This window comes from Heteronotia binoei, chromosome 16 (genome assembly GCF_032191835.1).
Source record: "Heteronotia binoei isolate CCM8104 ecotype False Entrance Well chromosome 16, APGP_CSIRO_Hbin_v1, whole genome shotgun sequence".
NCBI lineage: Eukaryota > Metazoa > Chordata > Lepidosauria > Squamata > Gekkonidae > Heteronotia > Heteronotia binoei.
The window spans coordinates 21,617,652-21,632,609 of record NC_083238.1 but is presented as its reverse complement, the minus strand read 5'-3'; the positions used below and the strand labels follow the sequence as shown (position 1 = coordinate 21,632,609).

At 41.3% G+C, this 14,958-nt stretch overlaps 1 protein-coding gene across 11 annotated transcripts in view; it reads right to left on the bottom strand.

The window, feature by feature from the left end:
- The window catches only part of PKP4 (plakophilin 4), a 173,981-nt gene that overhangs the window by 100,658 nt on the left and 58,365 nt on the right, over positions 1 to 14,958 (bottom strand). For all 11 annotated transcript variants that reach the window (XM_060257373.1, XM_060257380.1, XM_060257372.1 and 8 more), the window contains one exon: positions 8,537 to 8,649. In XM_060257373.1, coding sequence (XP_060113356.1) covers positions 8,537 to 8,649 — 113 coding nt within the window. The remainder of the gene's footprint in view (positions 1 to 8,536; positions 8,650 to 14,958) is intronic.

Below are 14,958 nucleotides of genomic sequence, written 5' to 3'. Positions count from 1 at the left end.
ATCGCCTCTCGGCGGATCGGTGCCTGGTCCATCAACGTGGTCGAGGTCCTCGGCTGGTATTGCCGGGGGGTGCCCACCAACTGGAACTGGGGAGGGGAAGCCGCGGTCCTTCTGGCAGTGTGGATGTGCCAGGGTGTCTCGGCCCCCTCCGCTCTGGCTGGGAGTTCCCCGTTGTCCGGAGGCTGATCGGACATCGCCTTTTCAGTTGCCGGAAAGGTTGAACTCCAATAAAGGGAGTCCTTCAAAATGTCAAGTCAGCTGGATTCAATAACGAGTCCTTGGGTGAAAACAAGCTTCTAGTTTATTGAAAGCCGAAAAGTAGACCATGATAACAATTGAAGGACTAAGGTACCAAACATGAACCAAGCATTTTTAAGGTGTAGATCAAAGGATTCCTACGGGCGGGGTACACTAAACAACAGGTTTTCACACTAGGATGTTAATCTCTCATTCTCACACCAAAGCCGCGGCGCTCTGTACTCCCACAGCCCTTTTGGTCTGAGAAGGCTCCAACATCTCATTCCCATATCAGCATTTCAAAGTAAACTACCCAACAAAGGCATAGCTAGGAGGAGGGGGGGGGGGGGAAGGAGAGTTAGCTAGCAGCATTCGGTGTTCAGTATGGACCCAGAATCCCTTGCTTCTGAACCAGAGTTAGAAAATATATTCCCAAAAATACAGCAGACTTGACAGGTTCAGGCAAATAGGTGTGAAAAACCTCAGCTTGAGACCCTGGAGAGCCACTGCCAGTCTGAGAAGACAATACTGACTTTGATGGACCGAGGGTCTGATTCAGTATAAGGCAGCTTCATATGTTCATATGTATTCATAAGGATACCTGTTTTAGTATTCTACATGTTAATTCTTTGTGTACATCTACTTGTCGTAAGGTCTGGTCAATTATGGAATATTTCTGACAGACTCGTTGGAACCACCCATTCATTTTCTTCTTGATGGGACATTATTCTATAGAAGACCTAATTTTAATCACCAAATTAAAAGAGTCTCTGTGGGCATTCCAGTGGCACCCTAGCATGTTAATACTGGAATCCTAACATGTTAATAATGGAATCCAGGAGTGCTGGTGTGGTTCCGTGGTTAAAAGCAGTGGACTCAAATCTGGACAACCAGATTTGATTTCTCAATCCTCCACATGGTGAACTCTGGCCAGTCACAGTTCTCTCAGAACTCTCTCAGCCCCACCTACCTCACAAGGTGCCTGTTGCAGAGTGAGGAACAGACGGAGATTGTAACCCATTTTGAGACTCCTTAGGGGTAAAGAAAAGCGGGGTATAAAAACCAACTCTTCTTCTTTTGAATCCCTTGGTGCAGGGCTGTCAAACATGGGGCCCAGGGAACGAATCAGGCCCCTGGAAGGCTCCTATCAGGCCCCCAAGCAACTGGTTCTTGTCTGTTTCCTTCACCCGCTCTCTTGCTTCCTTCTGCATCTCAGCTTGCTTTGCAAGACTTGCTCAATCACACAGAAGCTACAGAGCTATACCTCTATTTTCTCCATTGGTTGAGGCTCCTCCCCCTCCTGGTCCTCTGGGGAGGGAGAGAAAGAGTCAGGAGCTTCCTTTGCCCAGTTCTCTGGATCCCATTGGAGAAATACGAAGAAAGCACCTTTAAGACCAACAAGTGCTAATGTTTTAAGCACGTTTCATTTTAAGATTTTTTTTTTTAAAAAAATCTTTAATCGTGTTTGTGTCCTTTAAAAGTTATATCTCTGCTACCTAATCTTAAATAGCTACACACATGGCCTGGCCCAACAAGGCCTCGACTGGCCCAACAAGGTCTCATTTATGTCAGATCTGGCCCTCATAACAAATGAGATTGACATCCCTGTCTTGGTGACCAGATTCCATAAATATTGTAAGTATTCCAGATTATTATACTGTTGGTATTTTTAGTGCATTCTCAAATAAAACCCGTTTCAGACTTCTCTGAGCAGGTTATCTCCATCACAAAAAAAAATTACACGTCAGTATAACTGCGTCAGTATTACTTTCCTGGACATTATAATGTATTAAACACATTTATACTGTTTGTGTTAAAGAATATTCCAAACCTACAAACAGAAATTCTGTTCTGCTAGTCTTCACCTAAAGCATTTCAAGGACAATTTCCCATCCATCCAGCTTTTATGTCTGAAGAAAAATTGTACATATAATCAATGTTTTGAGAAAGCGGCCGATTCTTTTTCACAAGAACTTCAACACAGAGCTATCCTGAGAGGGTTACTGATTGTTCCTATGGGTGAGATTAGCTCCCAATCTGGATCAATCTTTTTCATTGATAGACCTCTGAATACTCAGACACATCTGCTTTGGACTATGGAATTCCATCAGTTTCCTTATGATATGAAACTGGTCAGTTATAAACAGAAGTATCTCACTTAGAAAGTTCCAGGATGTGAAATATGCCTTTGCAGTGGCTTCTGGAAAAAATTCAATTTAGTAGACCAGTTAGTAAATCTGGATTTTGGGATATTCATTTAAAATCCAGTATCTTCACAGATCATTTTATGTATGGACCCTGTAAACCTTTCTAACAGCAATCACAAATTAAAGACTTTTGTAATCCAACAGATCATAACATTAGTCTGGTCCACTCATCTCAAGCAATGGGCTCTGCAGATAGTGCGCCTATGATAAAGAGTTTTAGATTTTTACCATGTCCTCCAAAAGAATGGTAGAACAGACACCAGCTTTCCTTAAATCTGACAAGACATCTTTCTTAAATAATAGGCTATATCGCTTAATGTTTTTAATACTTAGATGAAATTCCATCAGTTTAAAGAAGACTGTTTAAATAGATGGCATATTTGATGAAGTTATCATAAGAAATGTAACATTGTGGTTTTAATTTTCTAGGCTTTTGGATTTGAACAGGGTTTCAGTTGCTTTCAATCACATTTCATGTTATATAGTGACACTCTTTACACAAATCTGAGGAAGATTCAAAAAGAGGATATAGAGTCATTGGATGTTTTTACATCGTGTACATGACTTTTATTTGATAAGTAGTGTATATTGAAAAGTAGTACATTGGTGTATGTGAAATACATATATGCATATATGTATTTTACATATGGAAGTACATATGCATATTTTCTCTTGACCCTTCTCTTGGCTTTCTATGGGTTAGATAAACCATGGAAGGAACTCCACTCATGGAACAAATATTTCCTGCTACAGCCCTCTGCGATTCCTGAAAATATATCAGACACTTAGGAATCATATGGAACACTTCACAAGGAGACTGCAGTGAGGGGAAGTCTGTAATCCTTTGGGGAGAAAAAAAAGATTATTCTACTTGCATACAATCTGCTCTTTTAAACAGTTCTATGCTGTACTCTGCACACAGTACAGGTATGCAGTAAAGAACAGTAAAAAAGACATCACATAGTAGAAAAAAAGTGGCACAGACTCAAAAAATTAAAGATGTGCAGATAAAAGGTGTTAAAATAGTATGACGTATGCCTAGAAGCAATGAGACTGCCGGTGAAGATGCTTTAGAACTGGTAACATATGGCCCGTAAGATACATTTGTGTTATAAGACCAGATTTCACATTCTGAGCCAGCTGGAGCTTCCAAACAGCTGGAAGTCTTCAGAGGCAGCCATACATGCAATAGGACAACCTAGAGGTAATCACAGCATGAATAAATGAGGACAGATATCTATTTCCTGTGTTTCTGACACTAGCTGAGCATTCTGGAGATCCCTCAACCCCCTCTGGATTCCAGAGACCTAAATGGGACCCAACTTACCTCACAGCGTTTAACGTTCTGTCTTGCAAGGATGCCAAGCAACCCTCTAAACTTAGCAGGGCATTTCGCAGAGATCTGGAATTTCTCCACTTAGAGAAGTTTATTTGGCCCCATTTTTATAGACATTTGGCTGAGCAGTTGGGGAGGGGGGTTCGCAGGGGGTCTCCAGGGCTTTTAACAGAAAGAACAGTTTGCAACCCAAGTTGTTGACTGAATATGTACACTGTTTTCATCTTTTAACTGTTTACTGAAAATTTAACAATATTTTAACAGCTTTATAATTAGTGAGATTTGCTTGCGTTTTTATTTTGTACCTGTTCTCAGACACAACGTTGTGAAACCCCTGTGCCTTGAACCTGGTCCTTAATAATCTCCCTGACAGAACAGGTTCACACAGGACAGCCGACAAAGACTTGTTATTAACCATACAGGTAAGATTCATCTGGGTTGAATTTCAGTGCATAATCCAACTCATTACCATCTCCACTGTTCAGGATGTCCACTGCTTCACATGACTCAATTCAGAAGGAGAAAGAAAGCTGGACACCACCTGCAGATCAGTGACACCTTTGGGAACTAGTTCATCAGGTGAGTTTGAAAACCAATGACGTTCAGTAACACCAATTCCTATCTTTAACATCTAAAATCCTATGGTTGTTGGTATCAAAAGCCACATTTGTTTTAACAGCTCTCCACAAAACGATACTAAGATGCCCAAGCTTTAGCTTCTCTGATTAGAAGACACAGATATGAAGAAATATGATTGTCTGTGAAATAGCAAAGCATATATTTGTTCTATTCTAACCTTCATTTTGAACCTCAAATCTTCTTTGTCCCCAAGGCCTGTTTTCTGATTACAGAAGAACCTTGATACTTATGTGTAGAAAGATGCTTGGTTAGAAAAATAGCTGCTTCTGGATTTTTGACAGGTTACATAAAACATGTTTATACATGAAAAATTGACTTAATTTGTTGCTAATGGTTTTTCCTAAGCTTTCATTTCCTTAATTATGTGGACAGCCACCTATTAAACAAGAGTAATCATTATACTTGTTTGTGGCAAATGCTTATAAGTATAAAAACAACCTCCTCCCCAAACCCCACACAATCTGCATTTCTATGGTACTCTATTATAGCTACAAGACTTGTTCAAGGATATTCTAAGACAGAGAGACACACACACATGCAAACAAAAAGATCCATAAGGCACCAACAAAACAAAAAATGTGTTCCAATTCAAGATGAGCTCAATCACTTCAACTCTGTTCCTTTGTTCTATCAATGTAACCCAGAGTTTAAGCTTCAGGGTATCAAGGTTTTCCTTTATCATACTGTTCTGTCTGTTTGAGAGCAGTTTCACTGCCATTTCTCATGTGTCAGTCTCACAGGTATAGTTGCTGCATAACTTTAGGCATGTTTCGGTGGTGTGAAAACAAAATTACCTACAGGACTTGGATCCTTAGGTGTGTTTACCGCCTTATCCAGTGAATCTAGGCACTTCTGAGCCCATTTAAAAATACTGGTATGGCATGAGCGGACGTGCCTAAATACCAGAGGAATGGGCTCCATAACAAATGACTGCCTCTGCAACAGAAAGGGATAGTGTGCTAGGATCCAAGGTTTAGGATCCAAGTCTGGATTTTAAACACCTTATGACAGAAAGGACAAATATCCAGTTCTAATAAAATCTTCAAAAACATCCACATTAGTATTCAATAGTTTAGTGGAGTATACTGAAAGCTGACACACAAGAGATTAATTTTACGATATGGATGCTAGTTAGGGATGCTGTTAGACGCCACAAAATTATCACATCATTTATAAGACGCTTGCCATTCTGATTAAGGAAAAGACAAGCTTTGATCACTTGTTATTTTTTGCCCAGAGTTCTTCTCAAGGTGTACCTGAGCTTGCATGTCTCCTGTCTTGATTGCTGTGAATGAGGAATCCGCCATCTACATTACTATGGAACTACTTAAACTGGCAGAACCAGCGTCAGAATATCACTACCGCTGCCAGATAAAGATAAATTTAAATTAACTTAAATTATGTATTTTAAATATACTAACTGGTTTTTATATGTTTCATCTTTTAATTGTTAAATTTAAAGTTTTTATCTATTAATGTAAATGTATAGAATGCTGTTAGCCGCCCTGAGCCGCTTATGCGGGCAGGGCGGGATACAAATAAAATCTATTATTATTATTATTATTGATTATCCATAAGGTGAATGACTGACAGGGAAAATTCCAAGAGCAAGGGGAAGGAATGGACATTATTATTATAGCTAAACTCCTACTCTCATTTTAGATTATGGATCCAACCTTTTTCATATCACAAGCAGCTTTACTTCAGATAACACTGGAACAGACACCAATCTCATTCCAATTTTGCATCTATCATTCTTTGTCATAGTGATCCCATGGGCAACAAACTTGATCATGCGGGATGGTGCAGTTTCTTGACAACCTAGTAGATATGTTTATGTAAATAGAGAGATACCATATCACTCTTCTGCAATACATCCCTATTAAGTTTCAGCTCTAGAGAAGAAAAAGAAACCCATGATCGTTCAAAATATGTCTTTTATTCCTACAGCAACGCAGAAATGGCTACTTAGAACTAGTTCAAATTATTTTTCCACATCTTTTTTAATAACTGCCTTTTAATAATTGTGCCTATAATATACTGACTCATCAGATGTACTGTAAGATCTCCCTATGGTCATGTGGCACACAGGCACAAGACATCTGCATTCTGGAAGAGCAAACTTGCCTCCTAATTTCAATGAAATTCCCTTGCTGGATTGCACTAAAAGACCTTCTAATCCTGCACTGTTTCCAAAGCTGGTCACACAGATGTTCATAAACAGGGCCTGTTGGACACTCCTCCTGGTGCCTCTACAACAAACATGCAGTCTTCAAAACACAGATTCCATGTTTTAGCTTCTATGGCAGATAGCTGCTGAAGTACCACAAGTGCATGGGGTCTCTAATCAGTTCTGTATGCTATCCTGTGTTTCACACAGTAAAACCAACCGTGAGGTCAAAGGAGTAAAAACCTACTAACTATGGCATTTGGTCTTATAAAATGTTTCAGAATACCAATAATTGAATATGCTAATTTTATTACTACTTAATAATCTTAGACGTACTGCACGTACTGCTCCCCCCTTTGTTCTAAATAAAGCTTGATATACCAGCATTTTTCCTCATAAGCTGAGCTACTGCAGAGAACAGAACAAAGCCATGAAAATGGGACAACGAAGAGCACTGGTACTGTTTCATCAGCCTATGTTCTTGAAGCTCTTTTTGTTGTTGTCGCAGTGACAGTCCTAGTACTTGGATTGTCCCAAAAGAAAATAAAGTCTCACTAAAATGCTGAATCTGACTTCATTATACAGCAGCTGATGACTATCAGCAATAACCTTTACATTATAAAGCTCCTTATAAAACAATTCTGTAGAAGTATTTCTCAACTCTTCTTTGTTTTGAAAAGCCAGGAAGTTAGTGTGCTCCTGTTTTACTTAAAATAAAAAAACTGGTTTATGTAACTTCACTGCAGCTACATTCTTATGTTGACACCAGAATAGACTGAATTCCATTAGTAACATTGCTAATGCCACATTGAATTAAATCCTTTTAGACAAGGAACACAAGAAGCTCAAAGACCACCAGCAGCTCCTTCCAATTTGCACAGTAAGCAACTGAAAGAAATACTCAAATCCTGGACCGACAGGCATATCTGCTACATTTCTATGGAAATCGTCTGCATCTTGTGCTACGTAGTGCCCAAATGACAAACCCTAAACCTGCCCTGTGAACTGTCTTGTGCAGTCCACTTTACCATGCGGCATCATGTGATGTATCAAAAAGAATTTTACCAATACACTTGCTTCCAAATGGAAGTCTGAGAAAGAAGAAGTGAACATACGAACATATGAGGCTGCCTTATACTGAATCAGACCCTCGGTCCATCAAAGTCAGTATTGTCTTCTCAGACTGGCAGCGGCTCTCCAGGGTCTCAAGCTGAGGTTTTTCACGCCTACTTGCCTGGACCCTTTTTTGGAGATGCCGGGGATTGAACCTGGGACCTTCTGCTTCCCAAGCAGATGCTCTGCCACTGAGGCACCGTCCCTCCCCAAGTGTGGTAGAACTGTCCTCACTACGGGGTAAGGACCTTTCATTGATGACCAGCTTATCACATGGTTACATTGTGGCAACTTGCCACTTAACAAGCCCTGACCTTGGTAGTCCAGGATAGCCCGATCTTGTCAGTTCTTGGAAGCTAAGCAGGGCCCACCCTTGGCTAGTATTGGGACAGGTGACCTTTAAGCCGGCAAACCACCTTTGAAACGTCTCTTGCTTTCTAAAAAGTCTAGCTTGCCACCTAGTGGTACATAATGCTAGAAGAGCTGGAACTTCCAGATGCTGAACAAGTTTAGGATCTCCTGACTATTATGCATATGCTGCCATAAGATGAGAGTGATGGTGGTGATGATGATTATTCCTAACGTATGGCTCAATGCAGTAAATCACTGAAATATACAACTGTTGCCCACTGCCATAGGACAGCTGCAAGTTATATAACAGCAGCATGAACTAACTGAATGCAAACACTGAAGTGACAATTACATCTGAATGTGGAATGTGATGGTCAAAAAAAGAGAGAGGGGAGACTTTTAAGATAATAGTATGAGAATACACAAAGCTCAAATTTATTTAGATGGTTAAAACATTTGGAAGTAAGAACGGCAGGATCATACCTTGTGCTTGCAAGGCTTGGTGATTCTGTTCCAAGCCTGCATCTTTCCAATTGACTGGCAACAATTTGTCTTTCCACCTCAAGCTCTCTGGTGAGCCTCTGAAACTGGAGTTCCTGCAATTCAAGGGAGAAAGCATAATTATTTGTTCGTTCCAGTACAAAGAATAGAAAACCACCATATAAACGGCACTAACGAACAGTTAGTAACTTTCCCAAGTTAGTAACAGCTCATGCGAAGTCTCATGAAGTACAAACCCTAGTGTGCAATCTAGTCAAAACGAACCACGGTTTGTCACAACAGCATTTAACTGTTTTAATATTTTAACCTTATAGATATTGTTTTATGAATGCTGTTACCCGCTCTGTTGTAAAGGGGGCGCAATAAATCAAATTTTGCAATCTAGTCAAACGAACCACGGTTTGCCACAGAAGCATTTAATTTGTTTTAATATTTTAATCTTACAGATACTGTTTTATGATTGTTGTTACCCACTCTGTTGTAAACGATGCCATAAATCAAACAACTAAATTAAATTATGTAGCTTCGAGTCAAGACGGAGGAAGTACATAAGTCTTCAGATTCCTCAAATTGCAAAATGGTTGTGTGCTAATCTAGCCACTTTTTTTTTTTAAAACTGTCCTTAAAGACTGTTCCAAAGGACCATCTGGTGCAACATTTGCTTATTTACTTTTTAAATTGCATGTTAGGATCATATCACATCAGCATCCAGCTGAATGCGCCCTAGTATGCATACAAAGCTTTGTGAGTGGAAAACAAATCGCATATTACTAGTATCTTCTATGGAGATATGTACTTTACAGAACATATGTGACAGTTTTTGCTCACAGCATATATAACCACATCAGCAATCCAAGCTGAAAGCGTTGTTGAAATGTCCTTGTATGAGCTGAGCAGCAGCCAGCCAGCCAGGAGACTGGCAACTTGCATGCCTCATCCATCTCCATTCGCCATAATTGCACTCCTGGGGACACTGCACATGTCCTGCAGCTGCCTCTGCCCTGGCTAGATCAGAAAGCTGGGAGACATTGCAACGGACAAGTGAGAACTAGATGGGGGCAGTAGCTCATGCCACAGATCATGCCTTGCATGTGAGAGCTTAGGTCCACTTTCAGTTAAAGGACTGCAAGGAGGAGAACTGCAGAGGGAACCTTTTCCTGCATGAGACACTGAAGAGTCGATGTCAGACAGTGCAGTCAATGCTGCTCCGGAGACTGAGTCACTATAAAGTAGCTTCATATATGCCTAGGGTTGTTAGCTCCAAATTGGGAAATACCTGGACATTTGGGGGGCAGAGCCTGAGGAGGACAAGGTTTGGGAAGAGGAAGGACTTCAATGGGGCATAATGCCATAGTGTCCAACTTCCAAAGTGGCCATTTTCACCAGGTGAACTATTTTGTCACCTGGAAATGAGTTGTAATCCCAGGATATCTCTCCTCACCCACATGCTCTCCTCAGCCATCTGTTCTGAACAAGCATGGCAGTCAAGAGAGAACTGTTAGCCTATCTGTTAGTCTGCTAGAGCAAAACCAAAACGGAATCTCATAACTCTTTAAAGACTGATTTATTGGGACACAAGTTTTAAGTTCTAAGCTGGGGTCCTCAACTTTTGACCCTACAGGCACCTTTGGAATTCTGACATAGGGTGGTGGCAGGCACAATCTCAAAACAGCTGCTACAAGAGGTGGTACCAACCACAAAACATCAGGCAGTGAGGTCACGCATAACTCTAATAGTAACTCTTAAAAAGAGCTTCTGTCTGTAATGTTGAACAACTGTTAGCAACCAAACCCCTCCTTGCTGAGGAGTAGCTTAGCGCTGAGAAATAAACACCCTTCTTTAATATCACCTCAAAATCATATGTGCAAGGTTCTGCCTGGCCCAAGAGTGAAACTAAAATGGATCTGGTGTACACAAAATGGATGCTGGCCTGAGAAAATATTTTGGTAGGTAAATCATAGAGGCTGACGAGCTAACGAACCCTCCTCTCCGCCCTAAAGAGATGCATAATTTAAAACACTGGATCTCCCAAGGAAACGTTACCTGACCTTGAATTAAACCTCGTCCACAGATGGTCATGTTTTCCCTTGGCCATTTACCCTAATTATGCAATACTTAGTACTATTCATACAACCTGTTAATTTCCCATCCTGTAATCAAGGATCATCAAGAAATATTAACACTTATAGTTCAATCCCCAGCAATCTCACCAAAGATTCTCAAAATCTTTGTCCACTCACTGCCAAAAAAACCCATCAAGGCATTGTTTTGGGGCAACCACGTCAAGATAGCCCCAGGGAACATTTTCCCTATAACTGCCAGCACTCTGCACCCTAGCAGTGCATCTGTGCCCTCCATGTCAGCCTCACACCCCCACCTGCATATGGGTCTCCTCTCCTCTTTGCTCTGTGAAACGCTGGTTGTTTCGCTTGCTGCCTTCTGCGGACCTCAGTTTTCTAGATTGGTAAGAAACACCTCTCAGAAATCATTATCTTCTCCCTGATTTCTTCTTAGTTAGTTTGTACATGGTTAACTGTGCTTGTGTCTGTTTTGCCCTTTTATTTCTCTTTTTAATAAAAAGCCTTTCCGGTTGAACATCTGCCTGGTTTATTTGAGAGTTCTCTTAAAGGGGAAAAATCCTGATATATGCTGGTGATCCCAGTTACCTGCTTCTTACTCTGTCTCTGTTAAAGCTACTATTCCTCACTAATTGGGAGACTATTTGGCTGACACAAGATGCCTTTTAAAATGACACATTAAAATATTTTCTTGCATACATACAGCTCACCTTTAGACATACAATGAAGATCCTTGTGCTGTGTTGGCAACAGCTGGCAAAGCAACTGTTTTTTTAAAAAAATCTGTACAGCCAATCAGAAGCCCTGCTGGGCAAAAGCCCCACCCACTTTCTAACAACACTTGTCAGGTACCAGGAAATATGTTGGCAGGTTCCACACTGAGGATCCCTGGTCTAAGCCAACAAGGGAAAGGGTCTTATTTCTGATGTTGCTTAGGAAGCAGAGACTCATGCACATATATGCTTGGCTATAGGGGCATTGCCAGAGGCTCACTGATCTTCTTACCAAATCAAGATGCTTTGTGTGTTACATGGTATGAAAAGAAGGCAGACATGATGACCAATGCAACCTCCACTCTTGTTTGCACAGAATGACTGTGACTGGGAGGACTCCCACACAATCCACCTCATTTATCCCCCCAGCCTTGATGCAGGATGTGGCCAAAGGTGTTCTCAGAGTGTTCCCTGTTGCAGCTGTTGCTTTGACTAGGAAGAGTCCTGGCGTCTTCCAAGAAGCCATAAGGAAGGAGAGTATGTATAGCTTGCTGGATGTGTGGAAGTTGACTAAGGAGACGGCAAAGCACTCATTCTCACTTTCACCAAATGTGTCCTCTTCTACCACTGCTGCGCTATTAAAGATAAATGGGAAGCAAGCTGTCTGCCATTTTCTCCCTTCCTTCCTTGCCCAGACCATCAAATCCTGACAGAGCTGTAGGATCTGGGCTGCTCACTGAAGTGTGGGAAAGAAAATGGAAGAAGCAGTTGTTTAAGCGGGATTGTGAGCAGCAACAGTACTGATAAGGGGAAAAAATGGACCATTGGATACTCACCATGAAGGGTCCTTCTCCTCTGAGGAAAGGAGGACATCTTGAGGGTGATTCCCACTGTTGTATCAGGAAGGCAGGAACGACTTTTTAAACTTCCTGTCTCCAGTCTGTGGGAGTCACCCTCCACAGTTTAGGTAACTCCAAAAGCAGTCAACTATAATACCAACTCTAAAAGAGGAACAAATGGACAAGACAGCACAGTAACATAGATAAGAAAAAGCAGGTAAGTAAAAACAGCTGAGACAGGAAGAGGATCTGCTGAGTATCAAGCTTGATTATTACTTCAGGATGGACAAGATGTCCTCCTTGCCTCAGAATAGAAAGACCCTTCACAGTGAATATCCAATGGTCAGTTCTCCCTCTGAGGTGGAGGACATCCCGAGGGACTTCTCAGCGCTGTGTCCTCAGTTTCGGTGTGGGTCACTGTTATCTTCACTTAGGACATTCTGCAACAATATTCTACCAATGGCAGAACTGTACATATTGAAAGTGGAAACTGAGGATCATGTTGCAGCATGCAACAGCATTGTTAACCTTCCTTAACAATGATGTGCGTTACAAATGCAGTATTGGTAGCGGCACTCCTGATGGAATGGGTTGTGATTCCAGGAGGTATGGGACGGCTTGTGACACTTACATGCTTTGACTATGTGTGACTCCTTGAGTGTGTTACTAATGGCTGATTTTGACATCTTATGCCCTTTGTTGGGTGGAGAAATAGACACGAATAATGCTTTGTGACTGGCTTGACAGATATATGTCTTGAGGGCTTTTCTGACATTCAGGATATGCCATGCCTCTTCCCTTTGGTGCTTTGGGCAAAAGGAAGGAACAAATTTCTTGAGCTCTATGAAAGGTAGAGTTCACTTCGGGGATGAAGGCAGGATCTGGTCTCAGCACAGTCTTATCCTTATGAAACATGCAGCACTCCAGTTTACCAGACAACACGCCTAGTTCAGAAACTCTTCTGGCAGAAGTGATAGCTTTGATAAAAAGAGTCTTCATCCAAAGCCATTTGAATACAACTTCTCTGAGGAGCTCAACTGGTGGCTTGGTGAGCGCTGAGAGAACCATATGGTGCTTTCATGTTGGGAACCTATGTACCACTGGTGGGTCCTTCAAGGTCACACTCTGGAGGAAATCCCATATGTGAGGGAGCCTCAAAATCTTGTGCCTTTGATTTGAGGCAGGATTGTGGCAAGAGTGTGACCTGTTGTTTGAGTATAGGTGCTCTGAGTCCTCTCATCATTCCTCCTCGTAGAAATGCTAAGATTGATCTGAGAGGTGGTCTTAAAGGCTCAACCTTATTCTTTTTATACCTGTGAATAAATGCTTTCCATAGCTGCCCTGAATCCATTTGGGGAGGGCGGGATATAAATGCAATTAAATAAATAAATAGTGTGTTGTAGACCCTATTTGTTGATTATCTCCTGGAGGCTATGAGGGTTTCTGTGACCTCAGTATTGTACCCTAGATGTATGAATTTAACCCTCTCTAATTCCAGGTGGTCAAATGAATGGCCCTTCAATCTTCTTTCACAGTGCAAAAGTCCACTTTTTAAAAACTAAGCTGTCACGAATGGACCCCTGATCATCCTCCAAAAACAGGTATAGGACTGCAGTGCTGTGATGGCAGCATTCACCAATGGAATCTGTAAAAACTCTGTAGGGAAATGTGATGAGGCATATAAGTTTTAAATAAACCCTGGGTACTGTCTGTTTGCTCGGGCTTTGGCCTATTCTGATTTTAATTTGTTTTTTGAAGAGCTCTGGAAAAGGGAAGACTCGTTCACTGGTGTCTGATCTTTTGTTTGTTTGATCTGCACCAAAGTACAAGCGCTTGAAAGGACTCATTCCATACACTTGCTGACACCGTTTCAGGCATCCATCGAACACTACTCTCCCTCTGGGCCTGGAACCGGGGAGGATCTAGAAAAACTTAAGATTAATAAGGTATAGGTTAAAGGACTGTTTAGAGAAGAATAAGGTGGGAAGAGGAAAAAAAAACACGTAAAAATCAAGAGAAAAGGGCAAACTGCTTTCCCTGTTGAGGGAGAGAAAAACTGAAGAAAGGATTTCCACAGACTGGAAACAAGAAGTTGGAAAAAGTTATTCCTGCCTGCATGATAGGATGGTGGGAATCACACTCAGGATGTCCTCCACCTCAGAGGGAGATGTTTACTTTCACCCTGTCAGCAACTAATTTCTTTTGCAATGTTCTGAGTGAGCAAGAACTGAATAGCTAATCACTCTGCCTTCAATCACAAATTCACTCCTGCATAAAGCCATAACATAAGCCAAAGACTCCCTAAACCTCATCTAATGTGTAATGGAAGCTAACCCTTCCTTAATATGCAGACCAATAGCTCATTCCAGTTTGAAAACATGAAGAAATTTGTGTGAGCATTCCATGGGCTATCCACTGTTGTGAAAACAGCTAGTATCATCCCACTCACCCACTTTCCATCAAACAGGGCTCAAAGTAAGTAGTAGTGGATGTTGTACCATAGCCCCGGAGTCCCTAATTTTGTTGTGCTTGTGGGCACTTTTAGTATTTTGAAAACAGAGTAGGCACCAACACAAATTGGCTGCTATTGAAACGCTACTGAATTTCAAAAATCAGAAAATGGCTTCTGCAGGGTGTACTAAGACTAATCACACAAAGTTGGTAAGTTGCAATCCAAGCATTATGAATGAAGCCAGTTGTTTCTGGATTCATCTACTCCACTGAGGCAAAGGAAAACCAGGCTTGGTTGACTACTTTGGGAAGAAGCAAAGGGG